The 15,119-nt window shown below is 53.0% G+C and overlaps 3 protein-coding genes across 3 annotated transcripts; 2 read left to right on the top strand and 1 right to left on the bottom strand.

Moving 5' to 3' along the window:
• Positions 1–242: 242 nt before the first annotated feature.
• mapk5 (mitogen-activated protein kinase 5) lies at positions 243–3,106 on the top strand (the record flags this gene model as incomplete). The annotated part of the gene is made up of 8 exons (XM_002951074.1): positions 243–533; positions 615–713; positions 787–845; positions 911–974; positions 1,307–1,432; positions 1,824–2,022; positions 2,506–2,734; positions 2,941–3,106. The coding sequence occupies exons 1-8, from the start codon at positions 465–467 to the stop codon at positions 3,104–3,106; spliced, it is 1,011 nt and encodes a 336-aa protein (XP_002951120.1). The 5' UTR covers positions 243–464.
• Positions 3,107–3,823: 717 nt separating this feature from the next.
• On the top strand, positions 3,824–6,910 carry VOLCADRAFT_104968 (uncharacterized protein). The gene is made up of 3 exons (XM_002951073.1): positions 3,824–4,163; positions 5,500–5,723; positions 6,426–6,910. Exons 1-3 carry the CDS (start codon positions 4,139–4,141, stop codon positions 6,567–6,569), a joined length of 393 nt encoding a protein of 130 aa, XP_002951119.1. The 5' UTR covers positions 3,824–4,138; the 3' UTR covers positions 6,570–6,910.
• Positions 6,911–7,514: 604 nt separating this feature from the next.
• Positions 7,515–13,808, bottom strand: VOLCADRAFT_120938 (uncharacterized protein; the record flags this gene model as incomplete). The annotated part of the gene is made up of 12 exons (XM_002950974.1): positions 7,515–7,652; positions 7,957–8,027; positions 8,613–8,645; positions 9,277–9,339; positions 9,672–9,729; positions 9,952–10,054; positions 10,462–10,534; positions 11,142–11,244; positions 11,690–11,812; positions 12,264–12,372; positions 12,465–12,509; positions 13,459–13,808. The coding sequence occupies 12 exons, from the start codon at positions 13,806–13,808 to the stop codon at positions 7,515–7,517; spliced, it is 1,269 nt and encodes a 422-aa protein (XP_002951020.1).
• Positions 13,809–15,119: the final 1,311 nt, after the last annotated feature.

Here is a 15,119-nt window from a genome sequence, read left to right as displayed (position 1 = left end):
TATCTGCTGTGATTATGATTGTGAATATTACGACGCAGACTCCCTGTGCCCCTCTTGTCCGAAATGCCATAAGTTAGCTCGGTGTAGGGTTGACACATGTACAAATATACCACAGTGCAATATAACACAGAGCAAATAGTTCCATGTGCAAACCGAGAACTACGAGCTGATACAAGGCGCAGCCGTCGTACAACCTGAACGTATGACATTTTGTGTTTACTAGGCAAAGTCATTACGATTGGATTCTATTGGTCCTCAAAAACACCCTGAAAACAGCTTGAGGCTGGTGCCTTGGATTTTTAGCGAAGCATTGTTTGCAGGACGTTGACCACTTCATAACGGGTCCTTAGACTGCATAAGTGGCGAACAACATCAGCAAGGTGAAGTCAAGCTGACGCATCCGTGGTGCTGACAAGTGCTAGCCGGGGGGAGTCCCGCCTCGCAAGCGCAAAGCGCTGGGAGCCATGACGGAAGAGGAGGTCGATAAGCACATACTTAAAAAGTATGAGATTCAGCAAAAGCTTGGCAAGGGGGTGAGTATTGACAGCGAGCCAAGTGCCGCCACGTTTGTGAGCCATCTACAGCTGCTGACTCTGAATTCCTTTTGCATCCAGGCCTATGGCGTTGTCTGGAAAGCGGTTGACCGCAAGACGCGGGAGGTGGTCGCGCTGAAGAAAATTTTTGACGCGTTTCAAAACGCGACAGACGCTCAGGTGCGTCAGCTGAGACTTTGGCAAGGGTTGGGCCGCTTTCACCTTTTTAAAGCTAAATGTTTCTTCAAAACAGAGAACATTTCGAGAAGTAATGTTTCTCCAGGATCTTAACAACCACGACAACATCATCAGGTGCGACCGCGGTATGGGCACCTCAAGCAATGCAGGCCGGCTTACTGTTTCTGACCTCCGTGCAGATTACTGAACGTGCTCAAAGCTGAAAATGATCGCGATCTCTACCTCGTATTTGAGTATATGGAGGTAAGCTCCTGCACGAACAGGCACTGACGGTCAGAAGTCATAACCATCCTAACAGTCTGTTACTGTTGGGTCATGCGTGGGCAGGGCACTATCCCACATCCAGGGGGTGGCGCAGGACATCTCAAGTGCAATGCACGTAATCTTCCACGCCCACTTACACCCCCCAGTCCAGTGGCTGGATAGGTGGCGAACCCAACGGGCATCTTCCGCACCGTGCTCCTTTTAGAGAGTACTGCATCCCACTCAATGCGCGTGGGAGTCAGCCAGTCCCCGTCATCAGTCTTGGTGCTTGCCCTTCCTTGTTTCCCTTGCAAACCTTTATGTATGGACAGACGGACCTGCACGCTGTCATTCGGGCAAACATCCTGGAAGAAGTGCACAAGCAGTACATCATGTACCAACTCTTCAAAGCGCTGAAGTACATGCACTCTGGAGAGTTGCTACATCGTGATATCAAGGTGCGCCGCAAACTGCCTTTCACTCCGGCGCGTCCGTACCCATAATAATGCCTAGCGCTTTAAGGAGAGGTATCTGGATGTGGCACGAAATGCTTTTTGCGGCCAGCTTGGGCTTCTGAACAGATTGGAAATGGCCCTAACGCAATTGCGTTGGCGCAAGGTCAAGGAACACAGATCAGGAAAGGCGTTATAGATAACGCCATTGACGCGAAAGTCCCGCTCCTGGGTCGCATGTCGCATCAGTCAGTTGTTCTTGTTGCATTCTGGCCATTCTCGCATCAGTCATGCGGTTTTCTCATAAGCAAAGCAGGACAACCAAGTCATACCTGGTGCTGATACGCGCTTGCTGTAATTGATTGCCACTGCTCTTTCTTTCCCCATCCACGTGCAGCCCTCCAACCTGCTGCTCAACAGCGACTGCCAGGTGAAGCTTGCAGATTTCGGCCTGGCGCGCAGCGTTAGCCAGCTAAATGCAAGCGATGGCCAGAACCCTATCCTTACCGATTACGTGGCTACCCGGTGGTATCGGGCACCGGAAATCCTGCTCGGCTCCACCAAGTACACTTTCGGGGTGGACATGTGGTCTAGCGGTGCGTGAGCTCTGGGTATCTGCTGTTGGGTGGGTTTGTTAGTGAAGGAGTGCTTCGGTGGTTTGGCCAGACTTCGGTGCAGCGTTTTATTCAGGCACTGTGGTGCGATTGAGTATGTTCCTCGTGGGAAATGAGGTTTTGCACCTTAAGAGCGACCCCAACCCCGACGCTACACTGATAGTCATGGAAAGTTATGTGCCTTGTCCTGTACGGGCATTAATGGCGCCCCGAATCGGTAGGCGGACCTGTTAAGGGGGACTCCCGGGGTTGCGAGGAGCTGCAGGGTTGCAGCTTGCGAGGATTCTGCACGCCATACCAGCTTCGCCACATGCAGTCAGTTCACTCAGAAATTCACGTCGGGCCTTTTTGCAAATGCAATCGGCCCTGACCGCCATGTCCCCGGTATTGCGCCCCATAGCCAAAAGACGAATCTATTTTTTCGCGAGCTGTGTCGTGCATGTCTGGACCTTGCTCACCTCGCAGGTTGCATCCTGGGTGAGCTGCTGCTGGGCAAGCCAATCTTTCCAGGCACCTCGACCATGAATCAGCTAGACCGCATCGTGGAATTCTGTGGCCGGCCGGCACCAGCGGACGTGGAGGCCATTGACTCCCCATTTGCCACTACTATGATGGATTCGTGTACCGTCACGGCCTCTCGCCGTCTCGCAGACATATTCCCCAATGCAAGTCCCGAGGCGGCCGATCTCTTGCGGTAGGGCCTGTTGGTGTTAAAGAGGGCCCTGTGCTAGGGGTTAGGTTTAAAACTATCGGTGTTCACTGAATGTGAAGGTGCCGCGCGTATGTCAGGTTGCGTTGCCAGACAAAACATGTTCAATACGCCCAAAAATTCAACCTGCACCTGCGCGTTACGTTAACGGACACCATTTCCACGGGACCTTTCGTTACCGCTCCTTGCAGGAAGCTACTTGTTTTTAACCCGCACAAGCGGCTGACAGCGGAGCAAGCTCTTCGGCATCCTTACGTAGCGCAGTTCCACAATATGGCGGATGAGCCAGTCTGCAACCGGATCATTGTACTGCCTATTTCCGACAACACTAAGTACACAGTATCCGAGTACAGGTAAGAGCGCGCGTCATGGACTTCATGTTGTTGGTTTTCAAGGGGCGAAGGGACATTTCTTATACATGTACATCCTGTCACGCAACAATGGTACAGACCTGGAGGAATTGCGACACCCCTCGGGAAATGGATTGACTCCAAGCGCACTACAACCGGGAAGGTTTTGGACCCATCTATTTCAGAGTACACCGCCCGCCATCACAAGCCTTAATTCGCTGTCAATTTTACTTCGCTATCCTCATCCTCAGGGAGCGGTTGTATGGTGAAATCCTGAAGAAGAAAAAAGAGGTTGTCCGACAGATGCGCGAGCGGGAAGCGGCAATGGCAGCCTCACGTGCATCTTCCTCCACGCCCGTGCCCGGCAGTGGGCCGCAGCATAGCCACCACTCGTATAGCCGCAACACCTCCGTCAGCCGCGCCTCCACTGAATCGGGTCCCGGCCGACGAAGATCCGTCGACGGGAACGCAGGCGCGTCGGCAGTACGGGCATCGACATCAAGTGTGCAGTACGGGAATGGAGGGGCAAGGCGGTGACAGCGTCTGCCGGTTTGATATTGGGGCGCTCTTGAGGGCAAGTGCTGGTCCGTGGCTCCGCTATTAGGATCAGTGCTGTGGGAAGAGAGAGTTATAGACTTACATTCTAAAAACTTCCTAGACGCGCGTTTCATGATTACCGTGCGGGTGCTCTGGTCCCATTCCTGCATCAGCTGTGCGCCAATTAAAGAGCATTCATTTGCATGACCGTGGCCTCAGTGCGTCGCACGGTTAATGAAATAGGTACGTGTATGTCCGCGAGCGTCCTGGGGCCGTTCCGCTCCCATTCCTTGACTCGTTTTGCGCGTAATTGTACCGCCATAGCTGTTCTCGTCGCAGCATACTCGTCGCCAAGGTGACGAATATGGTGAGCAGGAAAGGTTCGTTCCATAAATAGAGGTCTTGACTTAGGGTTAGGTTTTGACTTTTATAAGGCATGGGTTAGGATCCTGGCCGTCGGATGTTTGTTAACTAATCTTATCCATTCAGGGCGAGAAGAAAAATGGCGGGGCTGGGGTTCGGGTCAGGTGCGCAGCCATCCGCAGACTTCTCTTGTTAACGGCATCACGTTAGGATTTCGCTGGTGGATACACTAGATGCAGCCAGGTGGACGGCAGGATTCGTTACTGGCCAAGTCGCCGGTAGACAGCTGACCAACAGAGGACAAACGGATTTTGATCATTGGGATTTAAATGGTGAGCTTCGGTGTACAGCAGCCGTGAACGTACCCGGATAGTCGCATTAGTCCCCATTAGTCGCAAATGCAGTCTGCATGTTTCTTTCCGCTGGTGGTATGTGATGCGCGTAGTATGGCTGGAAGTCTGATAATCCACGACGGTAACGATTTTGGAAGTGTAACACAGTACGCGTGAGTATCGTTACATAAGTATCGCCTAGGTTTTGTGCGCACAGCGGAGTAATATCAGTCGAATCGCAGATCCCCGTACTCGATAAAGGAAAAGTATTTGTAATGTCCCTCCGCTTGTCATCGTTAGCAAAGCCTAGTCCGGCTTCAAACTAAGCAAACCATGATATTTTCGCAGTGCATTTGTTCGTACATAACTTCAAAGCTTGCGTTGCCGCATACAACAAACCTCCTTTCCATGCCCTTTCAATTCGAGTATTAACGTAATAAATCGACGAATTACTTACGTGTTCTTGTATAATCGGCGGCGGTAGGCTCACCAAGCATTAGTGGAACGTTACCTGTTGCAACTGCCGCATCCCGCTCCTATCAGAGTAGACTACTCATACTTCTTCCGCCAAGTCATACACTAGTCGTTGATTGCTTGCCATGATTTACAAATCTGTAAGGGTGCTGCGGATTTTGCAGACACATCCCCAGATCACGATTACGCATTCAGCGGGAATAGTGCCCAACATGCCTTACAGGCCAAAAGCGGAAAAGATACGGAGCCCGCATGGCAAGCACATGCTTCTCCGATTGGCTAGGTTCCAAACTATCCTGGATAGTCACTGGATGCGCAAAGGAGCAACCAATCCGGTGAAACAAAAACTTGCATAAACAATCCAAGAACAGGCTGCGCGTGCGCCAGATGTGCCGCACCACAGTATTCCTAAAAACGCCCAAAATTGTGAAATGGACCTGCAGAAACAGCGCAAACAAGATTCCGCCATGCGCAGCCGGCCCCGCCATTCTGTGATTTCCCTCCGATCCCTTCCACTATTTTCTCTCCCATGCGTCAGCAATGACACCGTCTCCTCCAAAGTGTTTTTTCCTTAAGAATCGTGTCTTGTCTCGGCAATCCCATTCAAACTCGATGCACTTACCCACATGAAAGCTCAGCCCACTGTTCTACAAGCGGCTTCCCCCTCGTTGCTTTGGGAATGCATGCCCCTCAGGCGCCTTTTCGGCACGCATCTCAGCCTGGCCCGGCACATGGCGCAATCGCAACCTGCCTTTTGCATTTGATGCAACCCACAGCGGCGGCAGGACGTGTCGAAAGAGCGAGCGGCACAGCTCAGACACAAGCACTTATCCACCAGCTATTCGGGCTTTGGAAGCTGCCCGCAATCGAGAGGACACACACCCGCCAAACCCGAGCCCTGCCACCACCAGCACCATAGTGAAAAGCTTTAAATAAGCGATCGCCCCTTCCAAATGCCACATGCAGATGTGCAAGACGCACGTCCCTCGCGATACTGTTGCCCCCTGCAACCCACACCAAGTCCAGGCGCCTGAGACATGACGACTCCGACTAGCACAACAGGCATATCGCAAGCCTCGCCATTACCCCATGTCAGGTTCAGCCTCGTAGCGTTCTACCAATCGACCCTCAGCGCACGGTGCGCATTGGGCGAACCGGTCAGCTGGCCGCGCTTATAATCTTGTACGAAGAATCGAGTAAGTGGAATGGCCGCGTAGCTCGACCCCCCAATGCCGGGGGGCACAGCTGAAGGCGCGGAACAGGAAAACAAAACAGAACATACACATACATCCGCACATATCGCCAAAGGCACTTGCCGTCCGCCGTCCGGAGGGGGCCATACCGCTGCCACAGTCCACCCGAGCCCGCCTCGCCTTCCACACTGGCACCAAACACTCGTTCGCATTTCTCTCTCCCTCCACACGCGTATTCCTCCGCAAAAGAAACGAAGCAACACAGTCCGCGTCTCCGCAGTCATTACTTGCATTTCAGTGCTTGAATTATGACCAGCGTATCTTCAGTGACAAAACAATCGAACCTACAAACCAGCTATATCACGGCGGCTGCCATTCGAGCTATTCCACCCTCCTTGCCGGTTTTCCGTCCCACTACTGTCATCAGGGCCCCCGCGGGTCCTCCCGCCAACATTTCGCTAAGTGGCGCGCAAAACCCCCACAGAAAGCTGCGATAGATGCGCCCAGTAAAAAAGCCACGTGCCGGCCAGCAAGTGGCTGCAGCCGGGATTTCGATAGCCATGTCGAGTAGCAGCAGCTGTAGCTCGGCAGTAGCATACTAGCAGTGGTTGTGGTAGCGATAGCCTAAACCCTTTCAACCCACCCCCAACCGACTGCCCGCGACCTACCAGCCTTTAGCATTTTTATGGGTTCCTTTGCGTCTTCATACAATCCGATTCGGAGCTATCAGCCGGCAACCTGACAGCACGCCGCGACCCCATCACTGAGACAGGAAATACACGTACAGCGGGGCGACATACAGACACACACGGACATAAAGAATCGCGAACACGCATTAACGTCTTATAATCCCCACTATTGGAACCTCCAGGACGATCGTGGCGACTTGCTGCAGCTGTAGCAATAAAGCGGCAGCAGCCGCAAAAGCGACCCAACAGAGAGCTCCCTTTACGCCTCCAGTTTTCCAGCATTCATGCCTCGGTGCGTTTACTTAAGACAGGGGACTTACCTCTCCAGAGACTTTGCACAATCCAGGTCTCGGCAAACAGATTTTCCTTCGGCTTACAGCTTTTACTGTTTCCGAGGAATCCATAAAAGATTTTGCCGCATCGGGCAAGGCCTGCATGTGAGGTAACATGAAGGTTGCTCTCTGTTGGGTCGCTTTTGCGGCTGCTGCCGCTTTATTGCTACAGCTGCAGCAACAGAGAGCAATAGCGGCAGCGGGGTGCCAGGGGAGCAGTACGTGTAAAGTCATTAAGCGGCTACCAAACCTTCATGTTACCTCACATGCAGGCCTTGCCCGATGCGGCAAAATCATTCATGGATTCCTCGGAAACAGTAAAATCTGTAAGCCGAAGGAAAATCTGTTTGCCGAGACCTGGGTTGTGCAAAGTCTCTGGAGAGGTAAGTCCCCTGTCTTAAGTAAGCGCACCGAGGCATGAATGCTGGAAAACTGGAGGCGTAAAGGGAGCGGCTGACGGCGCGGCACGCCGCCATGTGGAACGCGGTCAAGGGCTCAGACGGCCTCTGCGTCGGCGCCGGCATCAGCGGCGGTGGCGGCGGCAGCGGCAGCAGCAGCCGCGGCGGCCGACTTGGCGGCAGCTGCGCTCATGTCGTCGCTCCATCCCACATGCTGGGCGATGCGATTGTTTACCTAGTGAGCGGCAGAAGAGAGGGAGGGAGGAGGGCGGTGAGGAGCAGGACGGTGAGATGGACCCGACGTTCAACCCCAGTTAAATCACCGTCTGCTTGTCTGTCTGTGAGTGCATGCACCCCTCGTAGTGTTCTGGCCCATAATAGGATTGCATATGTAAACGCATGCGCTGCATACCCACACTGCAATACGCAAGTGTCACATATACGGAAACATATATATATACGTACGTACATGCAGATGCGCTTAAGCGTTACAACACCCGCCTTCCATACAGACCTGGTACACTGCACACGGTACCTACCTCCACGGTGTTCATGTAGGCGTTAAATGCGTCCATACGGGACTTGTAAGACTCGCACACAGGTGAAGCTGCTGTGCACGGGAGAAGGGAAGTGGTGGGCGGGGAGGAGCGAGAACCGGAAGGGACAACCGTTTGTATGGGTAAAACAGTGCGGGATTGGGCCCTGACCAGGAGGGCGCATCGCCGAACTTCTTCCGCTGTATGTCCTGTAGCATGCAAGTCATTATTGATATATTCTCGAGCATATTTTATCGCCCGTTTTGGTAAGGAAAAGGACACATCAACTTCGTCAAAAAACTACGGCAGCCGGATCGGGTTGTGGGCAACCAGCATCTATCGGCGATCGGGTCGGATCCGTAAAAGACCCCAGAAGTGCTCCCATCATCCCCCTCAGAATTTATTGCTTGATTTGATGAAGATTTATTCTTGCAGTCATGGAGCAGTCACGCAATTCGAACTCAGATTAACGGGTGTGTTCTAAACACGAAAGTGTTAATACATCATCCTATTCGGGTGGCCATACATGTGTAGGTACGTACGACCACCGGTACCAGCCCCACATCAGCCGCGTGTATGTATCTGTGTGTCCGTTATCTCACAACCTCCTTCTCGATCGTTAGTTCCCGGATCCCCGTCCTAACCACTCAGTCACTCACCGCGTTCCGCTTCTGTACGGCCTCCATCTATATCTGCAACAGCAACGACAAGGAAAGCAGCGGATTGAGGGAGGTTGGGCGGGAAGCGGCTCAAAGGGGCTAAACAGCATGTGGACAAGCCGCGGTGAGGCCGAGCGGGAAGAACGTCGAGGTCAAGGAAGAAGCGGGGTAAAGGGAGGGGGAAGGCAAGGAAGGCCGGTAGGTAAGTTGGTCTCCACTGAGTAAAAAAGAGACAGCGGCTTGCTTTCCTGCCTGCCTGCCTGTCTATCTGGGATGGCTGACGGGAGACCTCCATCACAGCTCATCAGCCTTGTGTGGGTGCGAGTGTGTGTGTATTGCTGCTTCTTAAAAAAAACAGAATAATCGTCCCTGTAGCATTAGAAACCTTACTTCTGGGGCCTGAGGTCCCTGATGCCCCGCAGATAACACCACCACCATAACCGCCATCATCATCGTGCGGTAAGTAGCACCCCATCCCATGGCAGACCCAAGAAGCAAATATGTGTTCAGACAGCAGCCGGAACGACAACGACAATAGTTATATTTCAACACTTATCACAACAGAGTGTGTATATGTTATGACAAAATGGGATTGACAACAGCAACTAATACACGGTGGAGCGAGTAAAAAATGTAAAACAAGATGTGGAAAAGGTCAACTTACCTTGGTACCCAACGTAAGTGCTGCCCAGCTCAGCAAACGTCGTCTGGTCGTGTGCAAAGTCACCTGCCATGAAAGAGGCGTGGGCAAAAGGTTGGCGATGGTGGGATAACAGGAGGTGACAAATATGATGAGTGGAGGAGCTCGCGAAGGACGATGACAGCAAAGGGAGCGGGGGATTTATCATCCCTTATTTCATTAACGATTTTACTACATATAACCACGCGCGCTGTCCCTCCCGCAAGACACAGACGCACACGCACGCACGCATGCATCAGTCTCAGCAGCAGTTGCCCCTCCCATCCCTCTCTCTCACACACGGCCCCGGCCCCGGCCCCGGCCGCCCAACACCCAACCAACCACGCACGCACGTACAACAGGTGGCCCCAGCCACTCACCGTTCTTGGAGATGGGGCCCACGAGCTTCTTGATGAGTCCGTCCTTCAGGGAGTAGACCTGCATGAGGAGGGCGGTTACAGGGGGGGTGAGATGGGCAGTGGGAGCAGCGAACGGGGAAACGCAAGGGCGGTAGGTTGCTTGCAGGACGCAGAGATCGAATTCGGAGATCCACGGGCAGGCGGGCAAGCAGGGGGCCCAGGTAGGTAGCTAGGCATACGTACATACATACATAAATTACATACATATATACATATATACATACATAAACCGCATTCTCACCACTCCGTAAATGTGCAGGGACTGGCCCTTATCCCAGGCGGACTGCACCACGGGTCCGGTGCACACATTGAACGTCTGACGCAACACGTTGAGCTCGCACAGCCTGATGGCGGGGCCCGTGGGGGCAGGAAGAGGGGGGGGAGGAGGTGAGGTGGTGAGAACGTTGGGTTGTTGCTGCTGTTGTACTGATGCTGTTGTACTGAGGGTTTGGGCGAAAGCGGATATGCACATGCATGTGAGACTGTCACAATCACCAGCCTCCGGATTCACCACCGGCCTCACCAGCTCACCACCGGATTCACAAATGCAATAAATACGTCGTCAAAATCAACACCCACTCGGAGTTGGGGACATGTGCACAAGTGTACTAAGAGGGAAGACATCATGTATGTATATCACGTTGCTTTCCAAGCAAGGTGAGTTACGTGCGAACAGTGCGAGGTTGTGCACCCTGCCCGTGCATCTCATCCCCCCCACCGCAACCAGCTCTTTCATCTCCAGCTCACCCACCTGTCCGTCTGCGCCTCCAGGTTGGGAAGCGCCATCAGCTCAGCTCGGTGCTGGTTGCGGCACTCGCGAATGTCTGCGTATGCGTGTGTGTGGGGGGGGGGAGGGGAAAGAAAATGTGTGATTGGGTATGAATACATTTGCGCAGGACCGTGCCGGGAGGTCGTCGGGGTGAGGAGGGGAAGGGAGCGCAGTTTTTTGCGTGTTGAATCGGCTGAGGGCGTGAAGGGCAAGTGTGAAAACTGGGGATGGAGGGAAACCAAGGAAGCCGTTTATCCCATTTCCCTCAGAACACACGCACGCACGGAACACACATTGGGTAAATATGCCCACTGAAGGATTACAACACAACGATATGGCATCGTCTGTAATAAAACATTAGCATAACACATACATCACTACACAGCATGAATGGCCGCCATTACCGCCATAATCACCATCTTTGTCCTCTGCATCATCATCCTCGTCGTCAGAGTCAAAACCCATAACCCCATGACCGCGTCAAGCGAATAGGACACAGGACAGCACGGGACGAGAGAAAAAAGAAAAGGAAAAACATTTACGACAGCACAAGGCGAGACAGCATACCACACCTGAGACAGCACAATTACATTCCCCCCCCAGTCCTCCCCCTCCTTTCCCCCGCCCCCCAACTTTCCCCCTCCTCTTCCTCCCTGGCGCACCCGAAATCCAGCAGTTCACGAGGTTATGGGTCTTGGAAGGCATCTTCAGGGCCGCCTTTACGGCTCCGCACCCGTAGTGGCCACACAAAATAATGTTGCGGACCTGCGAATCGGTGCGTAGAGTGGGTGGGGCACGTGGGTGGCAGCAGGTGAAACTCCTGGAGAGCCGGCTCGGCGTCTTGCGCGGTGTTGCGGCGGCAGACATACAGACAGAGGGACGGCGACGACTGGGAAGGGGGATAGCGGCCAGTGCCATCAACAAGGGGAAGGGCATGGAGGAGAGCTTGGTGGAGATTTCACCAAGCATTCTTGCAAGCTGCCGCCGTTTTTGGCATGTCCGGGGCGGGGCTTCGCATCTTTTTGTATGAACAAAAAAACCCAAAACAGATCTGCGATTTTAAACAAGGCAATCGCGGTAATAAAGACGTTGATCAGTTTGACAGCCGTGTCTAGCATAAAGTTGCGCTTAGACCCGCTAACATTCGCTTGCGTGGTCTTTGCACTGCAAAAACCATCGCAACGCATTCACAAGCACCCTGTCGAATTACCTTTAATTCCTTGACTGCGTATTCCAGGCAGCTCATGCAGTTAAGATCGGTGTGTGTGGCCTGGTTGCCGACATTGCGTTGCACGAAGACCTCGCCGGGTTCCAGGCCAAGGATGGCGTTGGCCTGCATCAGCACGTGCAACTACCGCTTACGTAACGGGCCCGGAAACGCCATACCTTGCTGATGGGAGCTATTATATAAGATGCTGTGACAGAAGGGTACCAGAGCCATCATATGTGGTCGCTGGCAGCTAGATGTTGCTGGCGGGACGTATGTGGGAAGCGTAGGAGCCACCAACGCTATCCAAGTGCTCTCTGTGCCTTAAGATTCAAGAAGTTTAAGTCAACATGATGTAGCAGCTAGGGAGCGAGCAAGCTTGAAGACTGTCTCATATTCCACGTCTGGCTGGAGGACATGCGGCGCAAACTAGCTAGACTTCAGCCGTCAATCAACGAGATTTCGAGCTCGTGTGACGCCAAACTACATAGGAAGAAAAGGACTGCACGCATCTGGCTGGGCATGGCGCCGCAAACAAGGGAAGCGCAGCCCATGCTCTTCTTCCCCCCGCCCTCACCGGTACACGGGAGTCACTGCAACCAATCCACAGATACTCGGGTGCTTGCTGTGTGCAAAGCCTGTTAAAATACTGAGGGTCTTCTGCAATCCTTGCCGCGGACCAAGCCCTGCAAGGCCAGTTTCGTATGAATTCGTAACCCATTCGACGGAACAGAACCTTCCTGACCTAATCCTGGCCCAGGCCGTCACTCTGACATACCTGTTCTTCTTAAGCAGTTTATCCAGGGGGTCAGGGTCGCTGAGTCTGTGCGGCAGCGTGCGGACTGGGGAGAGAGGACTGCTTGGACTGTCCAGGTCTGTCGAATTGCTCATATAATGCAAGACACCACCTGCAGAGACTTCCTTTACAATGGCATTTGGCACGCTTTCCATGATGGGTAGGCAACGCCGCAGGCAAAGACCTTAACCTTCCTACACAGTGTGGGATAGAGCGAAATGTTTGAAACTATTATAGAATTAACTGATTTGATGTTCTAGACATGAATTCTATAAGGTTCAAACTATACAACAGCTGTCTGGGGTCTCAACGTGTCATGGCCCCATGTGATAGGGGCCAGGAGGCCTCCTGAGAATATCCGTACGGCCTCCAGCGCCTCGTTCCTTTGACATAATTTAGGTGTTAAGAATATTATTACGGAAGTTTTAGATTTAGTTTCTGGGCGATTGGATAGTAGTGTTGTTCACTGCTGATACCGTGGCAATGATACCGTGGCAAGATGACGGACATTGTTTTCTCGCCCGGATGGGTGCTACTGTTGTCAGCAGCTTGGCTAGGGCACCCCTCCTGCGGCGCGTTTCCTGCGCGCGATGTCCTTTGTGCTTTAACACTTTTGCTGTGACCCTTCTGCAGCGGGAGCTTAGCGATATAGGTAGCACGAAATAATACCGGGAATACTAATGTTGTCTTCCTTACGCACCCGCATATGTTGAACCTAAAGTGTAATTGTGGCTCCTGAGCGCCACGCCCGGCATCCGCGGTTTGTGTAGTAACCCATTTGGGCTGTCACTGGGCGTTCTCATCCGGGTCATGTCGTTTTCTGCTAGCTCATACAGCCGCAGATGGGTAGCCATCACTGTGATATCAGTAATATACGTAAAGGGGTGAGACGCCTTGCAAGCCTGATGTACGGTCATGGGACCTTAAGGAGACAGTCAATAGAAACAGAAAGGGGTCGGACTAAATATTTCGCCACCCTTTTAATCCTGACAATGGCTTTCCGAAGTCCAGTGGTTCGGCCGCTGGGGATGCACCTGTCTCTGAGCATGCTGGTGCTTCGATGCCAGCAGAAAACATGGTGCAGATCGAGCTTCGCTGTGACAAGCAGCGTTGTCCGGCTGGGGACATGGTGCCGGCCGCGGCAGCAGCGCTGGCGTTGGGTGGTGGGGTCCCCGGTGTCAGCAACGGCGCCATAGTGCCGGTGCAGGCGGGACAGCTGGCTGCAGTGCCGGCCGCGGCAGCAGGGCTGGCGTTGGGTGGTGGGATCCCCGGTGTCAGCAACGGCGCCATAGCGCCGGGGCAGGCAGGATAGCTGGCTGGGGACATGGTGCTGGCGGATGTAGATTTATATGCAGCGGTGCAGCGGATTCTGACCGAGGCGAATGAATACGTTGGGTGTTATAGGTCTCTCCCTTTCTCCCACGGTGTCAGACCCCGTGCTGGAGCCATAATGACTCCAAACCTCCCAGCAATCCGTGCTTCCTTAACAACAACATGAAAGATCAGCTTGGCGCACGAAACAGGCAAAGGGTGCCGAAGGAAAGCATGGGTGTACGTCTCCTGCTGGGTGCCTTGGGTGTTCTAGAGAGGGAATTAGTGTGCCAGTTACCACGCGGGCGACCTCGGTCACGACACGGGTCAGACCTCCGCCTCATATTCACATTCTTCTTGCCTTAATTTGTATTAGAGGGTCCAAAGTCCATTTGGTTTTCGTTCCTTGCTTCAGGGTCATGGTTTAACAGATGCCTTGTGACTTGACTTCCAACAGAAGTTGTCCAAATTGTTTTCCATGATTAACATAATTCATATTATGTCATGCCATTTGCCATTGCGGTGTTGCCTCCTTAACTTTGATAGATGGCTGCCGTCGGGGTCAGATCAATTTCCAAAAGTACGCATCTCACTCGCGAAAAATTAATGCTTTTATGTGCAAGCTTCCATTTGCAACAATTTGCGACGGTTGGCGTTGACATCTCGGAGGGGTCTCATGGTGGTCTCACCCCTTTCCATAACGAGCCGGTAGTTGCGGCAAACGGCCCGCAAAGCACCAACCTGCAACCAATCACTTTACCACCTAAACGACTCTAGGATAGGCGGGGCTGCGGGGGCTGTAACAGATTCCTGAGGCAGTTGTGCTTTGGTGCGGCATTCACTCGTGATCCGTTTGGATTACCGTAACCAGCAGGGAGGTAAGAGCATTCACAGTAACCTTCGATAAGAGATGGAGACCCCACTTCTACAGTGCAAAGGCATGGCAATATCGCATGTAGCCCAGCCATCGGCGTCGTATGACGAGCGGTATCGCCGCAGTCAATATTCAGTCCAAAGACCTTTCAGCAGTATATGCATCGCTACTGTTCGCCGTGCCACAAGGACGGAACGCTAGATCCCACGCCTCCAAGAAAAACGGGTATTCTAAGTGTGCATGCCGTAACACGGGTCACACGACCCTCATAGGTAGCTGGGTGGAGAAATGAAATTCCTCTCGCATCCTGCCAAGCGACATAGAGTGAGCCAGCGACCCATGGTTCGGTCCTCTCACCGAAAGTGTGAGAGGCGTTTCCCTGACCATTTCCCTTCTTCCTTAGTTAGTTACAGCTGCGTTGTGAACTTTTATCAAAGTCGTGAGGCCAGCGT

The sequence above is a fragment of the Volvox carteri genome (assembly GCF_000143455.1).
Source record: "Volvox carteri f. nagariensis unplaced genomic scaffold VOLCAscaffold_21, whole genome shotgun sequence".
NCBI classification, from domain to species: domain Eukaryota; kingdom Viridiplantae; phylum Chlorophyta; class Chlorophyceae; order Chlamydomonadales; family Volvocaceae; genus Volvox; species Volvox carteri.
The sequence above is the reverse complement of the archived record's forward strand: the minus strand, read 5'-3'. Positions and strand labels throughout refer to the sequence as shown.

What these genes read in the sequence shown, in the direction of transcription:
- VOLCADRAFT_104968 (XM_002951073.1), top strand. Translation starts at nt 4,139, where the DNA reads ATGGCGGGGCTGGGGTTCGGGTCAG. An exon ending in GGGGCTGGGGTTCGGGTCAG is followed by an intron (nt 4,164 to 5,499) that starts GTGCGCAGCCAT and finishes CATGCCCCTCAG; the next exon opens with GCGCCTTTTCGGCACGCATC. An exon ending in CTGCCACCACCAGCACCATA is followed by an intron (nt 5,724 to 6,425) that starts GTGAAAAGCTTT and finishes TACTGTCATCAG; the next exon opens with GGCCCCCGCGGGTCCTCCCG.